Source organism: Castor canadensis, chromosome 16, assembly GCF_047511655.1.
Source record: "Castor canadensis chromosome 16, mCasCan1.hap1v2, whole genome shotgun sequence".
NCBI classification, from domain to species: Eukaryota; Metazoa; Chordata; class Mammalia; order Rodentia; family Castoridae; genus Castor; species Castor canadensis.
In genome coordinates, this window is record NC_133401.1 from 45,179,663 (window position 1) to 45,198,489 (window position 18,827).

Consider the following 18,827-nt stretch of genomic DNA (forward strand, 5'->3'; position numbering starts at 1 on the left):
GCCAAAGGAAACTTTTGGTGGTAATGGATGTGTATCATGAGAGGGTATGTATAACATGGCATATATATTTGTCAAAACTGATCAAATTGTGTATTTCATACCTGTACATTGCACTGTGTATAAGCCATACTTCACTATTAAACAGTTTCAGTTTTTCAAAAAGGTAGAATGCAATGAATAAAAAGACAATCCATGAATCCAAAGGAGACTTTAAAAAGTCCAAGAAGCATCTGGGCAGGGTGGTATGCACCTGTTATCCTGGAAGCTGAGGCAGAAGAATGGCAAGTTTGAGGCCAGCCAGGGCTGCATAGTGAGACCCAATCTTAAAAAAAGTATTAGAAGAGCTCTTCTTCACAGAAAAATGCCAGCTACTACATGTAAAAGGAATGACAGAATTAGAAAAACAGTATTTGCGGGGCAGGCAGAGTGGCTCAAGTGTAGAGTATCTGCCTAGGAAGCACAAGGTCCTGAGCTGAACCCTCCTTACTGCAAGGAAGGAAGGGAGGGAGGGAGTGGGGAGGGAGTGGGAGGGAAGGAAAGAAAGGAAAGGAAGGGAGGAGGAGGGAGGGGGAGGGGAAAAGGACAGTATTTTGAAGTCACCATTGTAATAACTGACTCAGCAAAGATCATGAATGGATTCTGAAATTAAAATTTCCTGGGGAACAAGAAAGTCACAGCTCTCAAAAGTGCTCCACAGATTACATATTATTTATACAGAGGGCGACATACCCTCAGATCAGGAGATCTATCAGATGGTCCCTTAACAAGGAACCCAACTTCCCACCAATAATGGGACAAACATATTCCTGATTGTGATTTATGGGAAGGACACAGGAACCCCAGTTTCATATTTTTCCTAAAATGGTTAACCCAAACTTACAGCACAAAAATAATCAGATAAATCTATGTTTGGAGCATTCTACAATATGACTAAACTAGACTCTTCAAAACTTACTATTATGCCAGGCATGGTGGCTCATACCTGTAATCCTAGCTACTCGGGAAGCAGAGATCAGGAGGATCCTGGTTTGAAGCCAGCCCAGGCAAATATTTCATAAGACCCCTAACTCAACCAATAAAAAGCTTAGTGCAGTGGTTCACACCTGTCATCCCAGCTATGAGGGAAGCAAAAATAGAAGGATCATGGTCCAGGCCAGCCGGGGCATGAGAGAACCTATTTGAAAAAGAACAAAAGCGAAAAAGGGGCTACTGGGGGCAAGGCTCAAGTAGTAGAGTATCTGTCTGGTAAGTCCAAGGCCCTTAGTTCAAACCCTAGTACCTCCCTCCACAAAAAAATCCTCGCTGGACTCTGGTAGCTCATGCCTGTAATCCTAGCTACTCAGGAAGCAGAGATCAGGAGGATCCTGGTTTGAAGCCAGCACAGGCAAATATTTTGCAAGACACTATCTCAAAAAAATCCTTCACAAAAATAGGGATGGTGGAGTGACTCAAGGTGAAGGCTCTGAGTTCAAGCCCCAGCAGCACAAAAAAAAAAAAATCCTCAATATTATGAAAGACCAAAAAAAGAAAAAATCAGGGAGACAATTATATATTAATGAGATTTTGAGACACGACAAATAAATATAATGCACAAACCTTCAACAAATTGTGAATTAAAAAGGAACAGCTGACAAAGGTCTTTTTTGTGGGGACCATTAGAAAAATTTGAATACTATGTGTTAGATAATGTTGCTGAATCTATATTAAATGTCTTTGGCATAATAATGACTTTATGGTTAGAAAAGAATTTGTGTTCTTAGGAGGTGCATACTAAAATACTTAAAGGCAAATGTCATAATATCTGCAATTTACTGTCAAATGTTTCATCAAAATGAAAGATTAAAATCTGTAGTGAGAAAAAAGAAGCAAAACATTAACTGGTGACTCTTGGTAAAGATCACAGGGACGTGCATTCTTTCAAACCTTATGATAGGTCTGACATTTTCCGAATAAAAAGTGGAGAGGGAGAAGAAAAAAGTGTAAGAGAAAAGGGGGGTGGGGCAGAAACCACAAAATTTACAGTGTGGCTTAAAGCTGAAATGAAAACTTTATCTACCAGGATAAAAACACACCAGTTTTTCTTAACCTAACTTTATGTTTTGTGTATTAAAACATTAATGATGTTTGTACTAAAGCACTTCATCTTGTTTCAGGAAAGGAAGGGAAGAAAAATTAAGTGGTGGGAGAGGTATTGAGTTGCAGATGGATAAGAAAAAGAACTTCCGGTGTGCTATTGCACAGCAGGGTGACTGCAGATAACCATGATGGATGTATTTCAAAAGCTAAAAGAATTATCTCATCATAAAGAAATGAAAAATGTTAGAGTTAAATGGATATGTTAACCTGATTTAATGTTACCTAATGTGTACATATGAACGTACATGTTTTATCTAGCTGTTTAAAAAAATAAAAAACTTACTTTTAATGTAATGGAGCAGTATATGTGCGTAGTTTGTTCCCATTTCTAAATAAAAGAACCTATATGTTGACATAAGCACATAAACCTCAGGGAAATCCTCTTTGTCTAGTACATTTTTTTCAATTAGAAACTAATAAAGTTTTGCCCCTAATCCTCACAGTACTATTTGCTGGTGCATAACACAACTCAAATATTTTTCAGTGAACGAATGAGCAAGTAGTTTCAGAATAAGCCTGCAGAGAAGTAGGTGGGACCTGCCCAGATAGAGCAGAGCAGAGCTGGGGAAGGGGGTTGGGATCTTGGTGGGGAGGACAGAGGCTGATGGAGAAGTCTGGCTTTGCTGGGGCAGGTGGCGGGCAGCCACAAAGCCATTCTGCCTGGCATAAGGGTTATCCACACCTCTTCCTGCTCCCCTTCATCAGGCTGTAAGCCTTGCAGGATGGGAAGTGCACTGGCTCTGTCTCTGCACCTTCTTTCCCACCCCGCCTTCACTGCCTAGCACAACACCAAGTGGTTGGTTGGCGTGTTGTTGAAGAATGAACGACAAGCCCATGAATAGAGAGAGCTGGTTCACTGATCATGTTCTCCCCAACCAACCAGCTTAATCTTTGTTATAAAAGCCAAGTAGCAAACTGCACCTATTGAAGTCGATGTTTAACCTTATCTTTAATTTTGGCTTGACTTGTCTAACTGGTTCCGCTTCATTGCACTGTTTACCTACTCAGCTGTGAAAACCACCACAGCACCTGGCAATAACAGTGACCTTCTCAGCAACCAGAGCAGGCCACATGGTCTTTTTTGTTTTTTTCATTTAGCCTTCATGCTTGAAAAAGAAGCAAATAAATGTCCAAACAGTGTTCAATGTACCCAAATTCACTCTCAACTGCTCTTCTCATCAGGGGACTCTTCATAGACATCTTCCTGGGTATCTCCCACCAATGATAAGCTAATGTAGTGATACTATGACCTTGTATTAAGTGACTGGCCCACAACCCAGAGCTACAGAAGAGGCAACTGGGTTCCACACAACCCAACTCCAGTGCTCCTGCTGTCGCCCATTACTCTTAACTGCCTCTCAGTTGGCAAATTGCAGCCCACAAGCCAGATCCAGCCTGCACCTGTTTTTGTAAATAAAATTTTGTTGGAACACAGCCACATTCATTTGTTTACAGACTGTCTAGGCTGCTTTCGTGCTACAACAGGAAAGCTAAGAATCTTATAAGCCACAAGACCTAAAATGTTCACTACCTGGTTCTTTCTAGGAAAAATTTGTCAATCCCAGTTCTATAAAATCGAAGCAGAATCCTGGGGCTTCAATCATAGGACAGGGTGCTGTCTACTCAAATGCAATATTGTCAAGGGTTCCATGATGAAATAAACCAGCTACCCTCAAGGGATGCTTGGGGGTTCGCTTTCAAACAAAGAATGGATTAGTGTTGCTGAACCAATTTCTTGGTCCTGCAAGGTTGCTGTATGCAGAAGGGTTGGAGGAAAAGGTTGGTTTCATAGTTCCTGGCTCACTATACTTCATCTATAAGAATAAGCCTTGGTCAGATGCAACCAAATAAACTCAATCCTCCCACCTCATCCTCAGGTTAGACAAGCAGTCAAGGTAAGCTGGAGCTGTACAGCTCAAGGAACCCAATGGGGTTCCTGGGCACTTACCCCAGTTTTCAAAATGCATTTTAAGAATCGAGAAGAAGGACTCAAGTTTAAAAGTGACTTGGCAAGGGGAGAGGTTTGGTTAAGGCTGACTCTCAGCAAAAACATAGGGACTGAGGGAGAAGCTAACTTGGACAGCATCAGGAAAGAAAAAAAACAAAAAAACCTAGGTTACTGCACATGGACCTGACTTGTCACTCAGGATCAGACAAGAACTTTACCAATAACAACATTTTAATCCACAAAGAAAACCTCTGTGAATGAGGGGTCACTGTTGACATTTCATGATGAGGACATAGCTTCAGAGAAGTAGCAAATTGTTCACCATCACACTGCCAGGAAGTAGCAGACCCAGGATGTGAACCCACTTCTAACTCCAAAACCCCAAGCTTGAATGTCATATAATAGTGCATCTCAGAGGTTGAAAACCCTGAACAGACTGTTGACAAACTAAGTTGTTAAGCTTACATTATCGATGACAACCTCCCACACCCTCCTGGGCATCACCCCTGGGGACATGTTCCTTTACCAAGGATTCAAGCAATAACATTTTCCTAAACTGCCGTCATGCTTTTAAATCAAGAAGATAGCACTCCTAGACACAAGAATGATTCTGCCAGACTCCTGGTTTTTTCTTAAACAAAAGCCTAATGAGAGTTGTGTTTACTGTACTCCCCACCTCACTGTCACACACGCACCAGGAACAACTGGCAGCAGTGGTATGCTGGAGCTGTGGCTCACTGCACATGTCTCGTCCCAAGTTGGTGTTTATATTGGTAGTTTAAAATCAGGCTTGGTGGAAACAGCAAATGAATCAGGACTCTTTTTTTTTGAGAACCAGTTGTTAAACCACTGACTTGGAGATGTCCTGGTCTGAAGGGCCCCTAGACTCTAGAAAACTACCTAGTTGCATTCAACTTTCTTACAGCACCATCATCTTTGGGTATATACAACACCTAAGTGCTCTTCCTTGCAGTTGCTTCATCTCAGACTCACAAGAGCACTGTGAAATAGGTAGGGTGTTCACTTACAAAAGGGGAAGGTGAGGCAAAGAGAGACAGAGTGGTTTGCTGAACATGACCAGATAACTGGTGAGTGGGTAGCATAGCAATCAGACCCACTGGCTTTCGATATACACTTTCATAGCACCCTGTACATTTCTTCCATAGCACAGTTCACAGTTTGTTGCTATGGATGTATTTGTGTACATATTTGATAAATTCTGTCTCTCCCATGTGATTGTAAGCTCAACAAATGGCAGGGATCTTTTGTTTCCCTGTTCTCCAATGTCTCTCCTGTGGCTGATATACTATCTGCCACATGCAAAGCACCCAATAAATCCTCTTGAGAAAACGGATAAATTAATGAAAGCAAAATGACATGGTGCATGATTCTCTTCTTACAACAGCACACTACCAGATATCTAACTTTGATAACCAAAAATTGTGATAAAACTAAAACAGTGACATCACCTAGCCTGGAAATTGTTCTTCAGCTTTCTATTACTGCCTATAGACAGGGAAAAGACTTGCACTAAGGAGAAGAAGTAAAATACAACAGTCTGATAGAAGTACCTGCAAGCCAAGAGATTACTTCAATGTCACCAACCCTATGAATGAGTGGAGGATGACAGTGGGATGGAGAATCCTGCCAGTCAATATGGTGGACCAAGATGTCTTGGAAAGAATCTTTCCCTATGTAACATTTGAAAATGATAAACTACAAAAATAAAATAAATAAACAAACTTGTCCCACACTCAAAAGCAGAAAAGAAATGCCCAAGTACTTCCAACAAGAAGGAATTCAAGTCAAGGAGCTGAATAGAAGATGAAACCAAAATAGCTCACAGGGGAGATTCAGATATGGGCTTTAATGGTGGGAACTGGTGTCTTATTGCGTAGAATTTATATCTAGACCACATGCTACCTGTGGGAGAGTGCTGCCCCAGCTATAAAATTAGGAGCGAGGAACTCTGCCCATCTGCAATAGAAAGAGGACTCCTGTGGACTGGAGTACAGTAAAAACTACATCCTCAAGAAACCTGGGCCCTAAGCTCATCCTATATATGTAGCATTTGAACTGACTTTAACCAGGTGGTATGAGGGATTCTTAAACACGGAAACTGTTTTCCAAACCAGAGAAGCTGCACCACATGAGAAATTCCACAGCCCAAAGCAACCTAGACTCCCGTGGACATAACACCCTTGAAGACGAAGTCACAATCGAAAACTAAATCACCAAGGAAATGAACTGCCAAAAGAAATACCAATGGCTATAAGAAATGTAAGAGTGTACTTTACTTCTTCTCCGTAGTCTTTTTCGAATCACAGTGCAAGTCTTTTCCCTGTCTATAGGCAGTAATAGAAAGCTGAAGACTATCTGGAGTGAACAAAGAAAGGGAACTTTTGGTCTACTGAAAGGGAGCTCAGGACTATTCTCTATCATGTGTTCCAAAGAATATTAGATGTCGGAGACATCCTGCAGTAAAGAGACTCAGGAACAAATGAGCTCAAGGAGCACCTTAGGCCTCATCCCCAAGTCCACTTTAAAGAAATATAGCTATGAAAGCTCTGATGAATCATGCAGCAAAGAGTCTGGTCATTTTGTTTAGATAGAATCTCCTGAATGTATCTGACCTGAGAACCCCTTTTTCTTTTAACTCAAATGCCTATAAACTTCTTCCTACATTGTGGTCATATGGGACACAATTGGCCAAATACTGACCTAAAGAAGAAAGTTCTCACTCCTCAGCACTTTTCATAGACCCCTACTCCAGTCTCAGCCTCATTCCCCACTATCCCCCTCAAACACCCTTGATTTTCATCACACAGGCTACTTTTCCCACAAGTAAAATAAGCTATTCCAAACTTCCTTGCTTTTGTTCCTACTATTCTCCCAAGGTGGATGACTTTCCAAAATCCTACTCTCATTTTCCAAGTTTCAGCTCAAATATTCTCTATTCCACAATGCCTTTACTACTCAACAATAAAATATTCCAGGGTGCTCTCCTTGACCTCTGACTACAAACAATTACATCTTTTAGCCACATAGTATGGATGCATATTTTTGGTCTGTCTGCCCACCAGACCATGAGCTAGCTCTTGAAGGGTCATGACTAGGTTCTACTCATCTTTATATCCTGACAAGGTAGTGCATTGATGAGGAATAGGGGTTTAAGTGTCAGACACACTCAGCTTCAAATCACAAGAGCTATCTGTGCCAACAAATTGTGTTGCCTCACTGAGCCTTGGTATCCTCCCCTGCAAAATGAAAATAATAATCTCTGCCATGCAAATTTTTGTAAAGATTAAAATGATGTGCTGGACAAAAGAAGTCAAATGCAAAAGCATAAACACCCACCATTATTCCATGTCAATAAAGTTCCAAAACTGGTACAACCCATCTATGGTATAAGTCAAATGGCAGTTACCCATTCTGGGGTTGGAAACATTGCTCCATGGGGAGCATGAGGTTGGTACCACTTCATCTGCTTGATGGTCATGTGAATGTTTTATTTTGTAAAAAGTTGAGGTGCACACTTTTCATTTACTTGTTCACTTCTCTATGAACTTACTATAATACAAACCACATTTAGAAGACAATGTTGTGTGAACCGTGCCTGGAGAGCTATGGGTGGTTACAGTAGACCTTTGCTCACAGTGATGTGGTATTCTACACCTGGGTGGTTATTGGAGGGCATTCTCCAGAGGAGAGTAGTATAAGCAGGAACACTGACGCAATACCCAGGCCAGACCATTGCTTGCAGGCTGAGAAGCTAGCCACTGATCTCACAATATGGCAGGGCTGCCACAGCTCTGCCCAAGCAGCAAAGCACACCTGCTCAGTCACCAGATAACGCCTCCACAGCAATTGTTCAAGCCCATACTTGGGGTAAGGCTCTCCAACCTGCATTGCACGGCCACCAAGGCTAGGAATTCAGACCAAAGGACATGTAATACTAATGACCCTGTGAGACAAGGGTTCAGTCTCTCCCAGGAGATAAAAAAGTCATACTTTGGTCCCTGAAATGCAGTACTGTTCAGCACATTTAAAAATTTTATATTGCAGAGAAAAACTAACCTATAGTTCTCATTAAAGCATGCACTTAATAGTAATCCAATTTTTTAAAGAGACTTAATTAAGTTCCTTCTGACCTGTATCTAAACTATGGCCATCCCCTATCAGCACTCACTCAAAGCTGTCTCTGGAAAAAATTCATAATAGTTCACAAGAAGGTAGGGAATTATTTAGATGTAGAAAAACATATACTATTTAAGAAAGCAAAGCTTCAGAAATACCCAAATGATGTGCTGAGTCCTGAAGCAACCCAGTGGTAAAACTGCACTGGAACTAAGGAGTCATGTCCATGTTGCTTTTCCTTACTGTATTTGTTCCAGAAAGTTACCACCTTGCCCCTGGGACATTAAGGATGTCCATGGCCAGAGACTCTCAAAGGGGAATGGAGTAACAGGATGTAGGCTCACAAGCTCAGCTCTGCCCCTGCTACGTCTCCTGTATGGAAGAATCAGATGCTGGGGAGAAGTTTGCTGCTCTATATCTTTGCTCTGTCTTGATGGTGGGAGTGGGGAGGGTCTACCCAAAGAATTAGTAATACTGGATGAATCCTTCTAGATCAATTTGTCCTCTCTCAGGTAACAGGGATTTTTAAGCAAAAACAAAAACGCATGAGGAGAAAATGACGAAGGTCTATGGTCTTTCCCGCCCTCTAGTTCCCCCATCTGTCCTACTCTCTGGGAAAGTATTAAAAGTATCCCCATAACTCAGCTGGCTCAGGGCAGATCCAGCACCAGTCTTCTTCTTCACTCCCTCAGGGAAGGTCAGCCAAGAACCTTGTGATGCACTGTGTCAGGCACTGTGTGATACAAAGGTGACTGAGGTAACCTCCCACTCCTCAAGGACTTTGAGTATAGTAGAGGATAAATGGCCTAGACAAAAGCTAACCATATTGAAGGAAAAATAGTCTCTGAGCCCTGGGAGAGGCACAGGTGGGCATCGGGTGCTGGGGAAAATGGGGAGCATGAGGTTGGTACCACTCTCAGCCTTTGCCAGGCCCTGGACCCCAGGTCACACCAGCAGCCCTGACCAATATGGGCAATGGGAAGAGCCTCCCCTTGAGAAAGGCCCTAGTCAACAGCTATCCCTACTACCAGTAGTAATACTAACAGGAGCCATAATTGTATACCAATAGTATTAACAATAATAACAGCAGCAATAATTGCGTCTTACAGCAATGAACTGTTCCTATGTCCTGGGTATTCTCAGGCACCATCTTTGTTTCATTCTCTGAGCAGACGCAAAGTAGATACTGAGCTATCATGACCCCCACTTGGATACATGAGAAAACTGAGCCTTAGAGAGGTTCTTTCATGCATTCACTCAACAAATATTTTTCAATGTCTACTATGAACCTAATTACCACTGTAGCAATTGACAATGAGACAGAAAAAAAACCTCTTACCATATGGTATATACATTCTAGTGGGAGATCAGATGCTTATTTAAGTAAAGGACACAGGATTCAAACTCAGTCCCTCTGACTGCAAAACCTGTACAGTACTTTCACACTCCCAAGAAGCAAGCTGCCCAAGCTAGGCCACTGCTACTTACACTCATCATTATCAGCAAAATATCACTTTTTCTCAATTTTAGGATGCACAGCTTTTACCTCTCTGAAATCCTGGAATCTGGGTGTATTTTATATAATACATGAGGAGAGAAACCTGTGGGCTGTAGGCAGAGAAGTAAATCATAATATAGCTGATACTTTGGTTCAAGTGTGAATTTGGCTGAATACTAAAATTTTTGTAAGTATTAACATTAAATGCAGCTGAATTTGAGCTTAAGACCCCTAACATTACTTCAAATTCATTCCAAAATTCCCACTATAAAACAATCCTGAAAGGAAAAAACTATTGTGCATGCATGAGGTGATTGATTATTCCATGCAATGTGATTAAAGGGGAGTAGGAATCATAAGTCCAGGACACATAATTTTTAAAGCACAAAGGACTAATATTCAGGTGAAAAACACCTAATCATCAGAAGTCTTTAGCTATTTAGCTTCCAGTAATACTTGATCTAGTAAGGGAAAAAGATAGAACTATGGGGCTAGCAAAGGAGAAAATGCAGTCTACACCCTTACCACTCTTTGATAGATCTCACGATTCCACCACCAAGCTTAAAGTTACTAAAGAGTAAGAGTATGAATGATATGCTTTCTGAAAAGAATCACAGAATTCTGAAGTTACACATAATTTCCAAGACTGAAATATGATACAGAACTTCATTCGTGTGCAAAACACCCAGATGTGCTCCAAACTGCTTAGACAGAAAGAACAAATCGTATGAAATCACACGAATTAATGAGAGCTTCTATAGACATTTAAAATTATGGAGTTTTTTTTATTTCTGGAAAGCAGCAGTTAACTCAAGGTCACATTTTAATATTAACAATGACAAAATTGATGCCATTATCATTATTAGTGGTACCTCAAAATAGAGGATTATGGTGATGACAGATGACAATGACAATTGCCATTTATTAAACACCTGCCAAACACTGTTTGGTATTTTATATCTATCATCTCTAATCCTCAAGACAATTCTGTGAAGGAGGTACTTAGACTTCTCATTTTACATTTAAGGAAGCTACGTCAAAGAGACCAGTGAATCTTGAGGTCATATAGCCTGTACGCATACTGGGACCCGAGTCCAAAGCCCCTGAGGTTTCCAAGAGTACTCTAATGCCTCTCCCTACTAACAGACCACCCCACCCTGACACAGCAGGAACAGTTAAGCCCTCACTTGAAGAAAACGCTGTGCTCTCTATGGAGGGTGAGCCACATCAGTTCAAAGTAGGTAGCAGGTCCCCTGATCTAAACACTCCAAACTGATCCAAAGCCTGCTATTTAAAAAAAAAAAAAAGTGTTTTTACCATTTTTGCAAATAGTTTTTCCTCAGCCTCCCAAGTATTGTAATTACAGGTATGTCAGGTATATGCCACCACACTTGGCTTTAAAATCCTGCTATGATTTATATGATTCTTCCATTTCCTCAATCTTCACTTGAGACTATGCTCAAACAGACTGGTCCCAGTAGCAAAATCCAGAAACAACAGTAAACGCACTGGGCAAGAAGAAAAGGAGTCCTGCCTATTTCCAGGGTGAGGAGGAAGGGGTCTGCAGCCTGGCCAGAGGCATCGCTTCTACTGGAGGTGCTGCTTCTCATCAGAGTTAATGCAGGCAGAGGCCTCCCTGAGCCCAGGTAGAGTCTTCTTGTCCTAGTTACCTGCTAGGGATCCATCAGGGGCTCAAGGCCCATAGTTCTAATGTAATACACAATTGCTTTTCTTCTTGACCAGACTTGCCCAGGATGACAGGCAGGGAGTTGTGAACTTTACCCCATTCCCTTGATACATAGTGCCTGGACGGTTTCATCTTTGATGTAAAATTCTTTTCAAGGCTTTTTCCTTGAATATTCACTAAGAAAGGGCCTCAAGCTTGGACACTAGGAGTGAACTAAGATGACTCAAGAAACATTTACCGAACATCTCTGAGGATAAGAAATTAACACAATGTGGTTCTTACCATCAGGGATCTCAGAGTCGTGTGTGGTAAGTCCATCTCAGGACTAATTATAACACACAGAAAAAGGTGAGTGCTATCCTGGAACACATGAAGAAGAGATTAATTCCAGAGGCAGAGTCAAGAACAGAGTTGGCTAACACTGACCGTGCACCTACTAGGCATTTGACATAGACCACGATCCCACTGAATTCCAGGTACTCCACGGAATATGTCCTAATACTAACATCTTGACTTGACAAAAGAGGAAGCAGAGGAGAGGCAAAGCACCTCGCCCCAGGTCACAGAACTAATTTGCAAATGCTAGAGATGAGATGTGGCCCTGGTGGCAGATTCCATGTCCTGCTGTAGACTCCATCTCCTGGAGCAAAGAAATTCTTCCTGGCTAAGAAGAGCTGGAACTGGTTTCCTCTTCTGTAACATGAGTACAAACACAATGCCTGCTTCCCAGAACTATGGTGAAGGCAGAATGAACTGAAGAATGTAAAGATTTAGTCCCATGTTTGGCTAAAGTGCTTAGAAAATAGAGGCAGTATTGTCATTATAACCATCATCTCACTACCACTTTTTTCTTTTGGTGGTACTGGGATTTGAACTCAGGCCCTCACACTTGCTAGGCAGGTGCTCTACCACTTGAGCCCTTTTTGCTTTAGTTATTTTTTCAGGTAGGATATCTCACATTTTTGCCCAGGGCCATCCTTGACCATGATCTTCCTACCTATTGTTTCCTATGTAGTTGGGATGACAGGTACATACATCATACCCAGCTTACTGAGATGGAGTCTTGTTAACTTTTTGTCCAGACCAGCTTCCAACTGCCATCCTTCCCATCTCTGCCTCCTGAGTAGCTGAGATTACAGGTATCAGCCACCTCACACTTATTTTTAAAGTGTCCAGAGTGTAGTGGTTATTGACCAGCAAGGCCTTTTTTTTCATAAGTTAAAAGGATTTTTTTTTTTAAATGGTGAGGCTCCTATTTCACCAAGGGCCATACCTTCTCTTCTGAGGAAACAGTCAGCTTGTCACTGGATATCAAGCTGCACACCTGGTCCAGAGTTAGGCTAAGAAACTCTTCCCCCAGCATCACCTCTGGAAAGTGCTGCTCTGTTCCAAAACAACCAAAAAAAAACAAGAAAACAAAAAAAGAAGTTAAGAAAACAAAGTTACAACACACTCCTGCTCTTCCATGACAATCTGTGAGGCTGAGAGTGGAGGCCTGAAGGTGAGGTGGGGAAGGGGAAGGAAGGAAGAGGGAGAGGCAGAGGGAAAGAGACGTTCTGGCTGGCTGGAGGGAAACTAGCCTTTTAATTCAGCAGCAAAGGCATGTATTGCCCTGTGTGACCTTCTGTCCTAAAAAATGACACAGACAAAAATGGGGCCTAAGAGATCTGAGTTAATACATTTTCCATGTTCTGTGAGATTAATGCTGGCACTGCAGAACAGCCTCACTGGGGTCTGTCTACTTAATTGAGCTCATTTCCCCTCCAGGCATAAGCGCAGTACCCCCCTGCAGCTTAGCTAAACAGAAGTGGGTCAGAATAGCTGTGTGTCATGGCAGGAAGTCTCGGGATATCTTTTAGGAAGTCAAAATTAGGAGCCAAAAGATAGGATCAGCCTTTCTTGCCCAAAGTCAAGCCTATTATAATGATTTACAAGAAGGAATCGAGCCTCAAATCCTGGCTTTGCCACTTCTGAGTTGAGTCCTTGGGCCTATACATCTCTTCCCTGGATTTTGCTGTCCTCTTCCATAAAGTGAGGGGAGCACTGCCAGTCTTGCTTCTCACTGTGCTCAGATGAGAACAGACCTCTAAAAGGGCTTTGCAAGCTTTCCAAGCCAAGCTCACTCAAGGATGGACAATTTCTTGTTTAGTAGGCTCTGGGGAATCACGGGACTCTGTCATTTGCCCCAGACCTTATCCCCTTCCCAGTTCCCTTACAACCCTGCACCAGTGAGGGGTATCTGTGCTCTTTGCCCTCCAGGTCTCTCCCCTTCCTTCTTTGGTGGCCCCTCTAGCCTGGTAGCTTCTTGGATAACTTTAAAGGACTATCCCTCCAAGTTCCCACTGAGAGCTATGCCTACTTGGTCTAGCTGATCTGTTAAATGAGCATTAACTTCTCAAATTCATCAACACACATCAACTTCTTAAAAACCAAAAACAGAACTTAAGACTGAAATCATTTCTTGCAAAAAAAAAAAAAGACAAACATTTTTAACTTTTATATTGAAATAATTTCAGTCCCAAAGAATTTCCATATAAACTTCTACCTTCATCCAGATTCCCTAAATAACGGGGTTATAAACCATCTTTTCCATTTTTTGCTGAATAAGAAGGGCTTCCCACTCACTCCCTACCAGTCTAGGATCATTGTGTCTCCACTAAACCTTGTATATCCTGAAACTCAGGAGTATTTATACATGACAAATCTAATTTTTTTTTCTTGTGATGCTGGGGATTGAACCCAGGGCCTTATGCATGCTAGGCAAGTGCTCTACTGCTGAGCCATGTCCCCAACCCTAAAAGTCAGATTCTTTATGAAGGCAAGTGATTTCCATGAAGTCAGGAAACTAAGAAGCTGCTGTTTCTCTGCGTGCCAACAGGAAAACCTATGGCTTTTAGATTCTCAAGAGAGCCCTGCAAACCAGCATCAACATCTCAGCAGTCCAGAGCCACATCTGGCCTTCCCATGTTCATCTTTGGTTGAGCAAGAAACTGACATTTTGAAGAGAAAAAAGAGTGAAGAGGCAAGAAAGTCAAATTTTGTTCTGTGGGGGAAAAAGAAAAGAAAAAACAAAACTGAACCAAAAAACTTCCTTACAGCTCATGAAGTCAAAACTGATGGGCTTGGAGTTTGAAAAGGAAGACAAGGACTGGAGGAATGGCTCAGGTGGTAGAGCGCCTGCCTAGCAAGCATGAGTTCAAACCACAATACTGCCAAAAACAAAGAGGAAGAAAAGAGGGGAAGAAAGGAAATGGAAGGGAAGGGAAGGAAGGAAAAGGAATGGAAAGAAGGAAGGAAGGAAGGAAGGAAGGAAGGAAGGAAGGAAGGAAGGAAGGAAGGAAGGAAGGAAAGAAAGAAAGAAAGAAAAAGGAAGTGTAGGAATGCCTATTCTAGGTGATGAACCAGAAATTCTAAGATGAATAAACGCAGAAAGCAGTCACACACACACACACACACACACACACACACACATCCTTCCATCTGTCACCCTGGGAGGCACTGCAGGATTTCAGTCTAGGCCCCTTCTTTCTGCAGTGGGCTGCTTCTTTATCCATGAGAAACCTTCCACTGAAATCCAGAAATCCTCCCAGGGTGCACTGTCTGGTGGGAAGGGGCAAGAAGGGAGGTAAAAGAAAGCACTTCTCATTCAATCATTCAAGCCTGGCACCCCAGGGACCCAGGAGATTTGCAGGACATGAGCAGGAAGAGACAAAGAAAGAGACCCCCAATAGGAAAAGTGCTTTTCCTGCCACCCCCAAGCCTGTGGAGGCTGCTGGAAAGAGGACTTCAAAGAGGTCTGGAAGGCTATGGTGCAGGACCATTCTTGCAAGCTGTAAGAACAGTCTATGGAAGCAAAGAAAGAACATGCCCTTCTTAAAACTGAAGGTGCTTATGCCCAAGATGAAACTGAATTCTACTTTGGCAAGAGATGTGCTCATGTGTACAAAGCAAAGAACAACACAGTGACTTCTGGCTGCAAACCAAACAAAACCAGAGTAATCTGGAGAAAGATAACTAATGCCCATGGGAACGAGGCATGGTTTGGGCCCAAATGAGAAGCAGTCTTCCTATAAAAGCCACAGAATCTGTGTGCTGCTGTACCCCTCAAGGACTTAAACTCATAGGGTAAATAAGTAAAAGTGGATTTGGGAAGAAAGAAAGAAGAAACGGAAGGAGAGACAGAAGTACACCTTTTTTTCTCCCTTCAGTATGAGGAGACAGGGTTGAGAGCCGAAGTCCCCTTCTGTTAGCACCACTTAAAAAAGAGCGGGATAGAAGAATAAGATCAGGATTCCCTGGTTTACTCACTTTCCCCACAAGCAGGATTTCAGATTTCCCCACAAGACTGTGTACTCAAGCCAGCCCTTTTTGCAGCTGCTTCCAGAAAGACCCAACTCTGTTTTCAGAAGATATTTTCCTAAGAACCATATTCTACTTTTAACAGTTACTTGTGTTTTGTTTGTTTTGTCCCCTGCCCATGCACCTCTGTCCCCCAAGGTCTAGCTTGTCTGCCACCTCTCCATGACATTTCCTAGAGTTTCAAAACAAATCCTAGGTCACATATTATGGTTCCATTTTATGGATGAGGAAGCCAAAGTCTGGAAAGAAGTAATTGTAGAGATGAACCCAGGTCCTCTTTTAGCTAAGGCCTCCCAAAGTTGAAAGGCTGAGAAAACAGACAGCACATTCCCAGGAAAGGGCTCTCTCTGGGGGGGCACAGTTTGGCATTTTCAGGGACACAGGCATGGAGAAGATGGATGCATTTTCTAATAACAGCGAACACTGTGCTAGGGATATTCTATAAATTATATCATTTAATCCTCCCCAAAACTCTACTGAGGTGAATATCATTCTCCCCATTTTACAGATGGATGAACTGAAGCTCAAAAAGTTTAAGTCTGACTTAGACTTAGGGTCACAGTAAGCATTGAGCCAAGTTTTGAAACCAAAGCTGTCTGACTATAACAAATATTCTAATGAGTACCTTAGCATCTAAGATAATAAAAGTCAGTCCTGAGAAGGCCATTGGGGAAAAATTCAATATAAACATCAGAGTACCCTAAGAATACCCTTCAGGTGTCTGGAGACAGAGATGAACCAGACAGAGAGAGAGAGAGAAAATGGTAATCTTTTTTTTTTTTTTTTAGCTTAGCTTTTTCACCTTTAGGATTTATTGGTTTTTTATTCATATGTGCATACAAGGCTTGGGTCATTTCTCCCCCCTGCCCCCACCCCCTCCCTTACCTCCCACTCCGCCCCCTCCCTCTCCTCCCTGCCCCCTCAATACCCAGCAGAAACTATTTTGCCCTTATTTCTAGTTTTGTTGTAGAGAGAGTATAAGCCATAATAGGAAGGAACAAGGGTTTTTGTTGGTTGAGATAAGGATAGCTATACAGGGAGTTGACTCACATTAATTTCCTGTGCGTGGGTGTTACCTTCTAGGTTAATTCTTTTTGATCTCACCTTTTCTCTAGTTCCTGGTCCTCTTTTCCTATTGGCCTCAGTTGCTTTTAAGGTATCTGCTTTAGTTTCTCTGCATTAAGGGCAACAAATGCTAATTAATTTTGTAGGTGTCTTACCTATCCTCACCCCTCCCTTGTGTGCTAAAGCTTTTACCATGTGCTCAAAGTCCAATCTTTAAAAAAAAATTTTAAAAGGAGTTCTCAGCATTTTAGAGACAGTTCTGGGTTAAAAACTTGGGCATAATCCCTGAATTAAGATCTTCATTCTTATTTCTGTCTTCTTCAGTGATCCCAACACTTCCAGCACAGGAAATAACAGCCATCTCCCAGTCACCCTGCTTTATCATATGAAATCTCTCTGTCACATAGGGACTGCGGGGGCCCCATGAGGGCAGGGACCAAGTCTGTCTTGTTTGAAGCTGAATCGTCAATGTCCAACACCCATCTGTTGAACTCTACAGTTATTACTAACTTTCCTGAACTTTCTTGGGACTGCTAATGACTCAGGTAGCCTCCCAAGCTAGCCCCACGCCTATCCCTTCCTCCTTATGCAATGAAATAAACCTAAGCCTTTGAGCTGGATCATCTAAGATATAAGACCCAAACAAATGAAACTAACAATTCATCTGTGACTTCTCACTATAGAGATGAAATGAACCCTGTAACTCCCAGGGCCCATAGCCCCAGGGAACAGGTGTAAGTGCCTCAGAACTGAACCACTTGGTCATACATAGCTACAGGAGAGCCTGGCTGACAAAGGTGAATATGCAAACAAAATCAAAATATTTGGCAGGGAAAGAAAATAAAACAGAACTGCCTTAAATCTTTCCAGGCCCTTGCTGCCCAATATTTAGAGAACAGACACAAGATTCCTGAATCAATATTTGACTTTCCAGACCCACAGTGTCTCAGCTCCAGGGAGAAGGTTCTGCTTTCACAAGGAAGTAACAGAGACCTACCTTGATCTCTTCCCAGAAGAGTCACACCCACTAACCCTCTAAATATTACCTCCACATCCCCACGGATAACAGGAAACAAGCTCTTTCCAGATTGACTCCAGAAATATAAGTGTTGCCCCTGCCCCTTTCTCTGTATCACACCACATACACACACACACACACACACAGAGCCAAGGCCTCTCTCAAAACTGCCAGGTTATCAGTGCTGTCGGTGTGACACTGAAGTTCCCTGTTGCCCCCAAAATTGAAGAAACAAATGAAGAAAAAAAGAGAAGAACTAGCAACAAAAACCACCTTCTGCCACTGCTGCTTCATTTTCCTCCTTCAAGTTGGAAGCAGAAACACAAGGGGAGGTGGTACTGACACAAACACCTAGGAGGCAAGCTGCACTGGTCTGGGCAGGTAGGAAAGTCAACAACGGGCTCAGGCACAGGCCTCTGGAGTCAGATGGCCTCGCTATGACTCTTGGCACTGCTACTTACAAGCTATGTCATCTAAACCAATCTGGAGGTTCAATTTCTTCATCTACAAAATGAGAAAATAGTAACTACCTCTTATTAGTTAGGTGACCAAAACAAGGAAATGACTAAAAAGTGTGTAGCCCCATGTTTAGTTCGCAGCACATGTTCAAAATGGTAAAAAGCTCCCACCACCACCACCACCATCTTCATCACCATCTTCATCATCATGATCATTGTAGTAATCATCATCATCGGTTATTCCTTGATGCCAAGTTGGGAGCAGCTATTTTATAAGATGACTCTCACTGAGTCAGAAGTTCATGTTTCTTAAATGTTTTGTCAAACTTTCCTGCTGCCCTTAATTTAATTACTTCATTCCATTATCTCAAATGACTCAATCAATAGGGGAAAAAAAAAAGTCATTTCTCTACATGAGCACGTGAAATCCAATGGCTTTTCCATCCGTGGCTGAACGGTTTCAGCTCAGCTTTGGCAGACTGATGTAAACAACATGCCCAAAGAATTTTAATTGCCATTTC

The 18,827-nt window shown here is 42.2% G+C and overlaps 1 protein-coding gene and 1 pseudogene across 9 annotated transcripts in view; one reads left to right on the forward strand and one right to left on the reverse strand.

Annotated features, from left to right (window-relative positions):
• Positions 1–18,827, reverse strand: part of Klhl3 (kelch like family member 3) — a 112,320-nt gene that overhangs the window by 39,432 nt on the left and 54,061 nt on the right. For 6 of the 9 annotated variants that reach the window (XM_074058859.1, XM_074058863.1, XM_074058858.1 and 3 more), the window contains one exon: positions 12,680–12,789. In XM_074058859.1, coding sequence (XP_073914960.1) covers positions 12,680–12,789 — 110 coding nt within the window. The remainder of the gene's footprint in view (positions 1–12,679; positions 12,790–18,827) is intronic. The other 3 variants (XM_074058866.1, XM_074058864.1, XM_074058865.1) reach the window with 1 other exon arrangement.
• LOC109687911 (large ribosomal subunit protein eL33-like) lies at positions 14,959–15,522 on the forward strand (annotated as a pseudogene).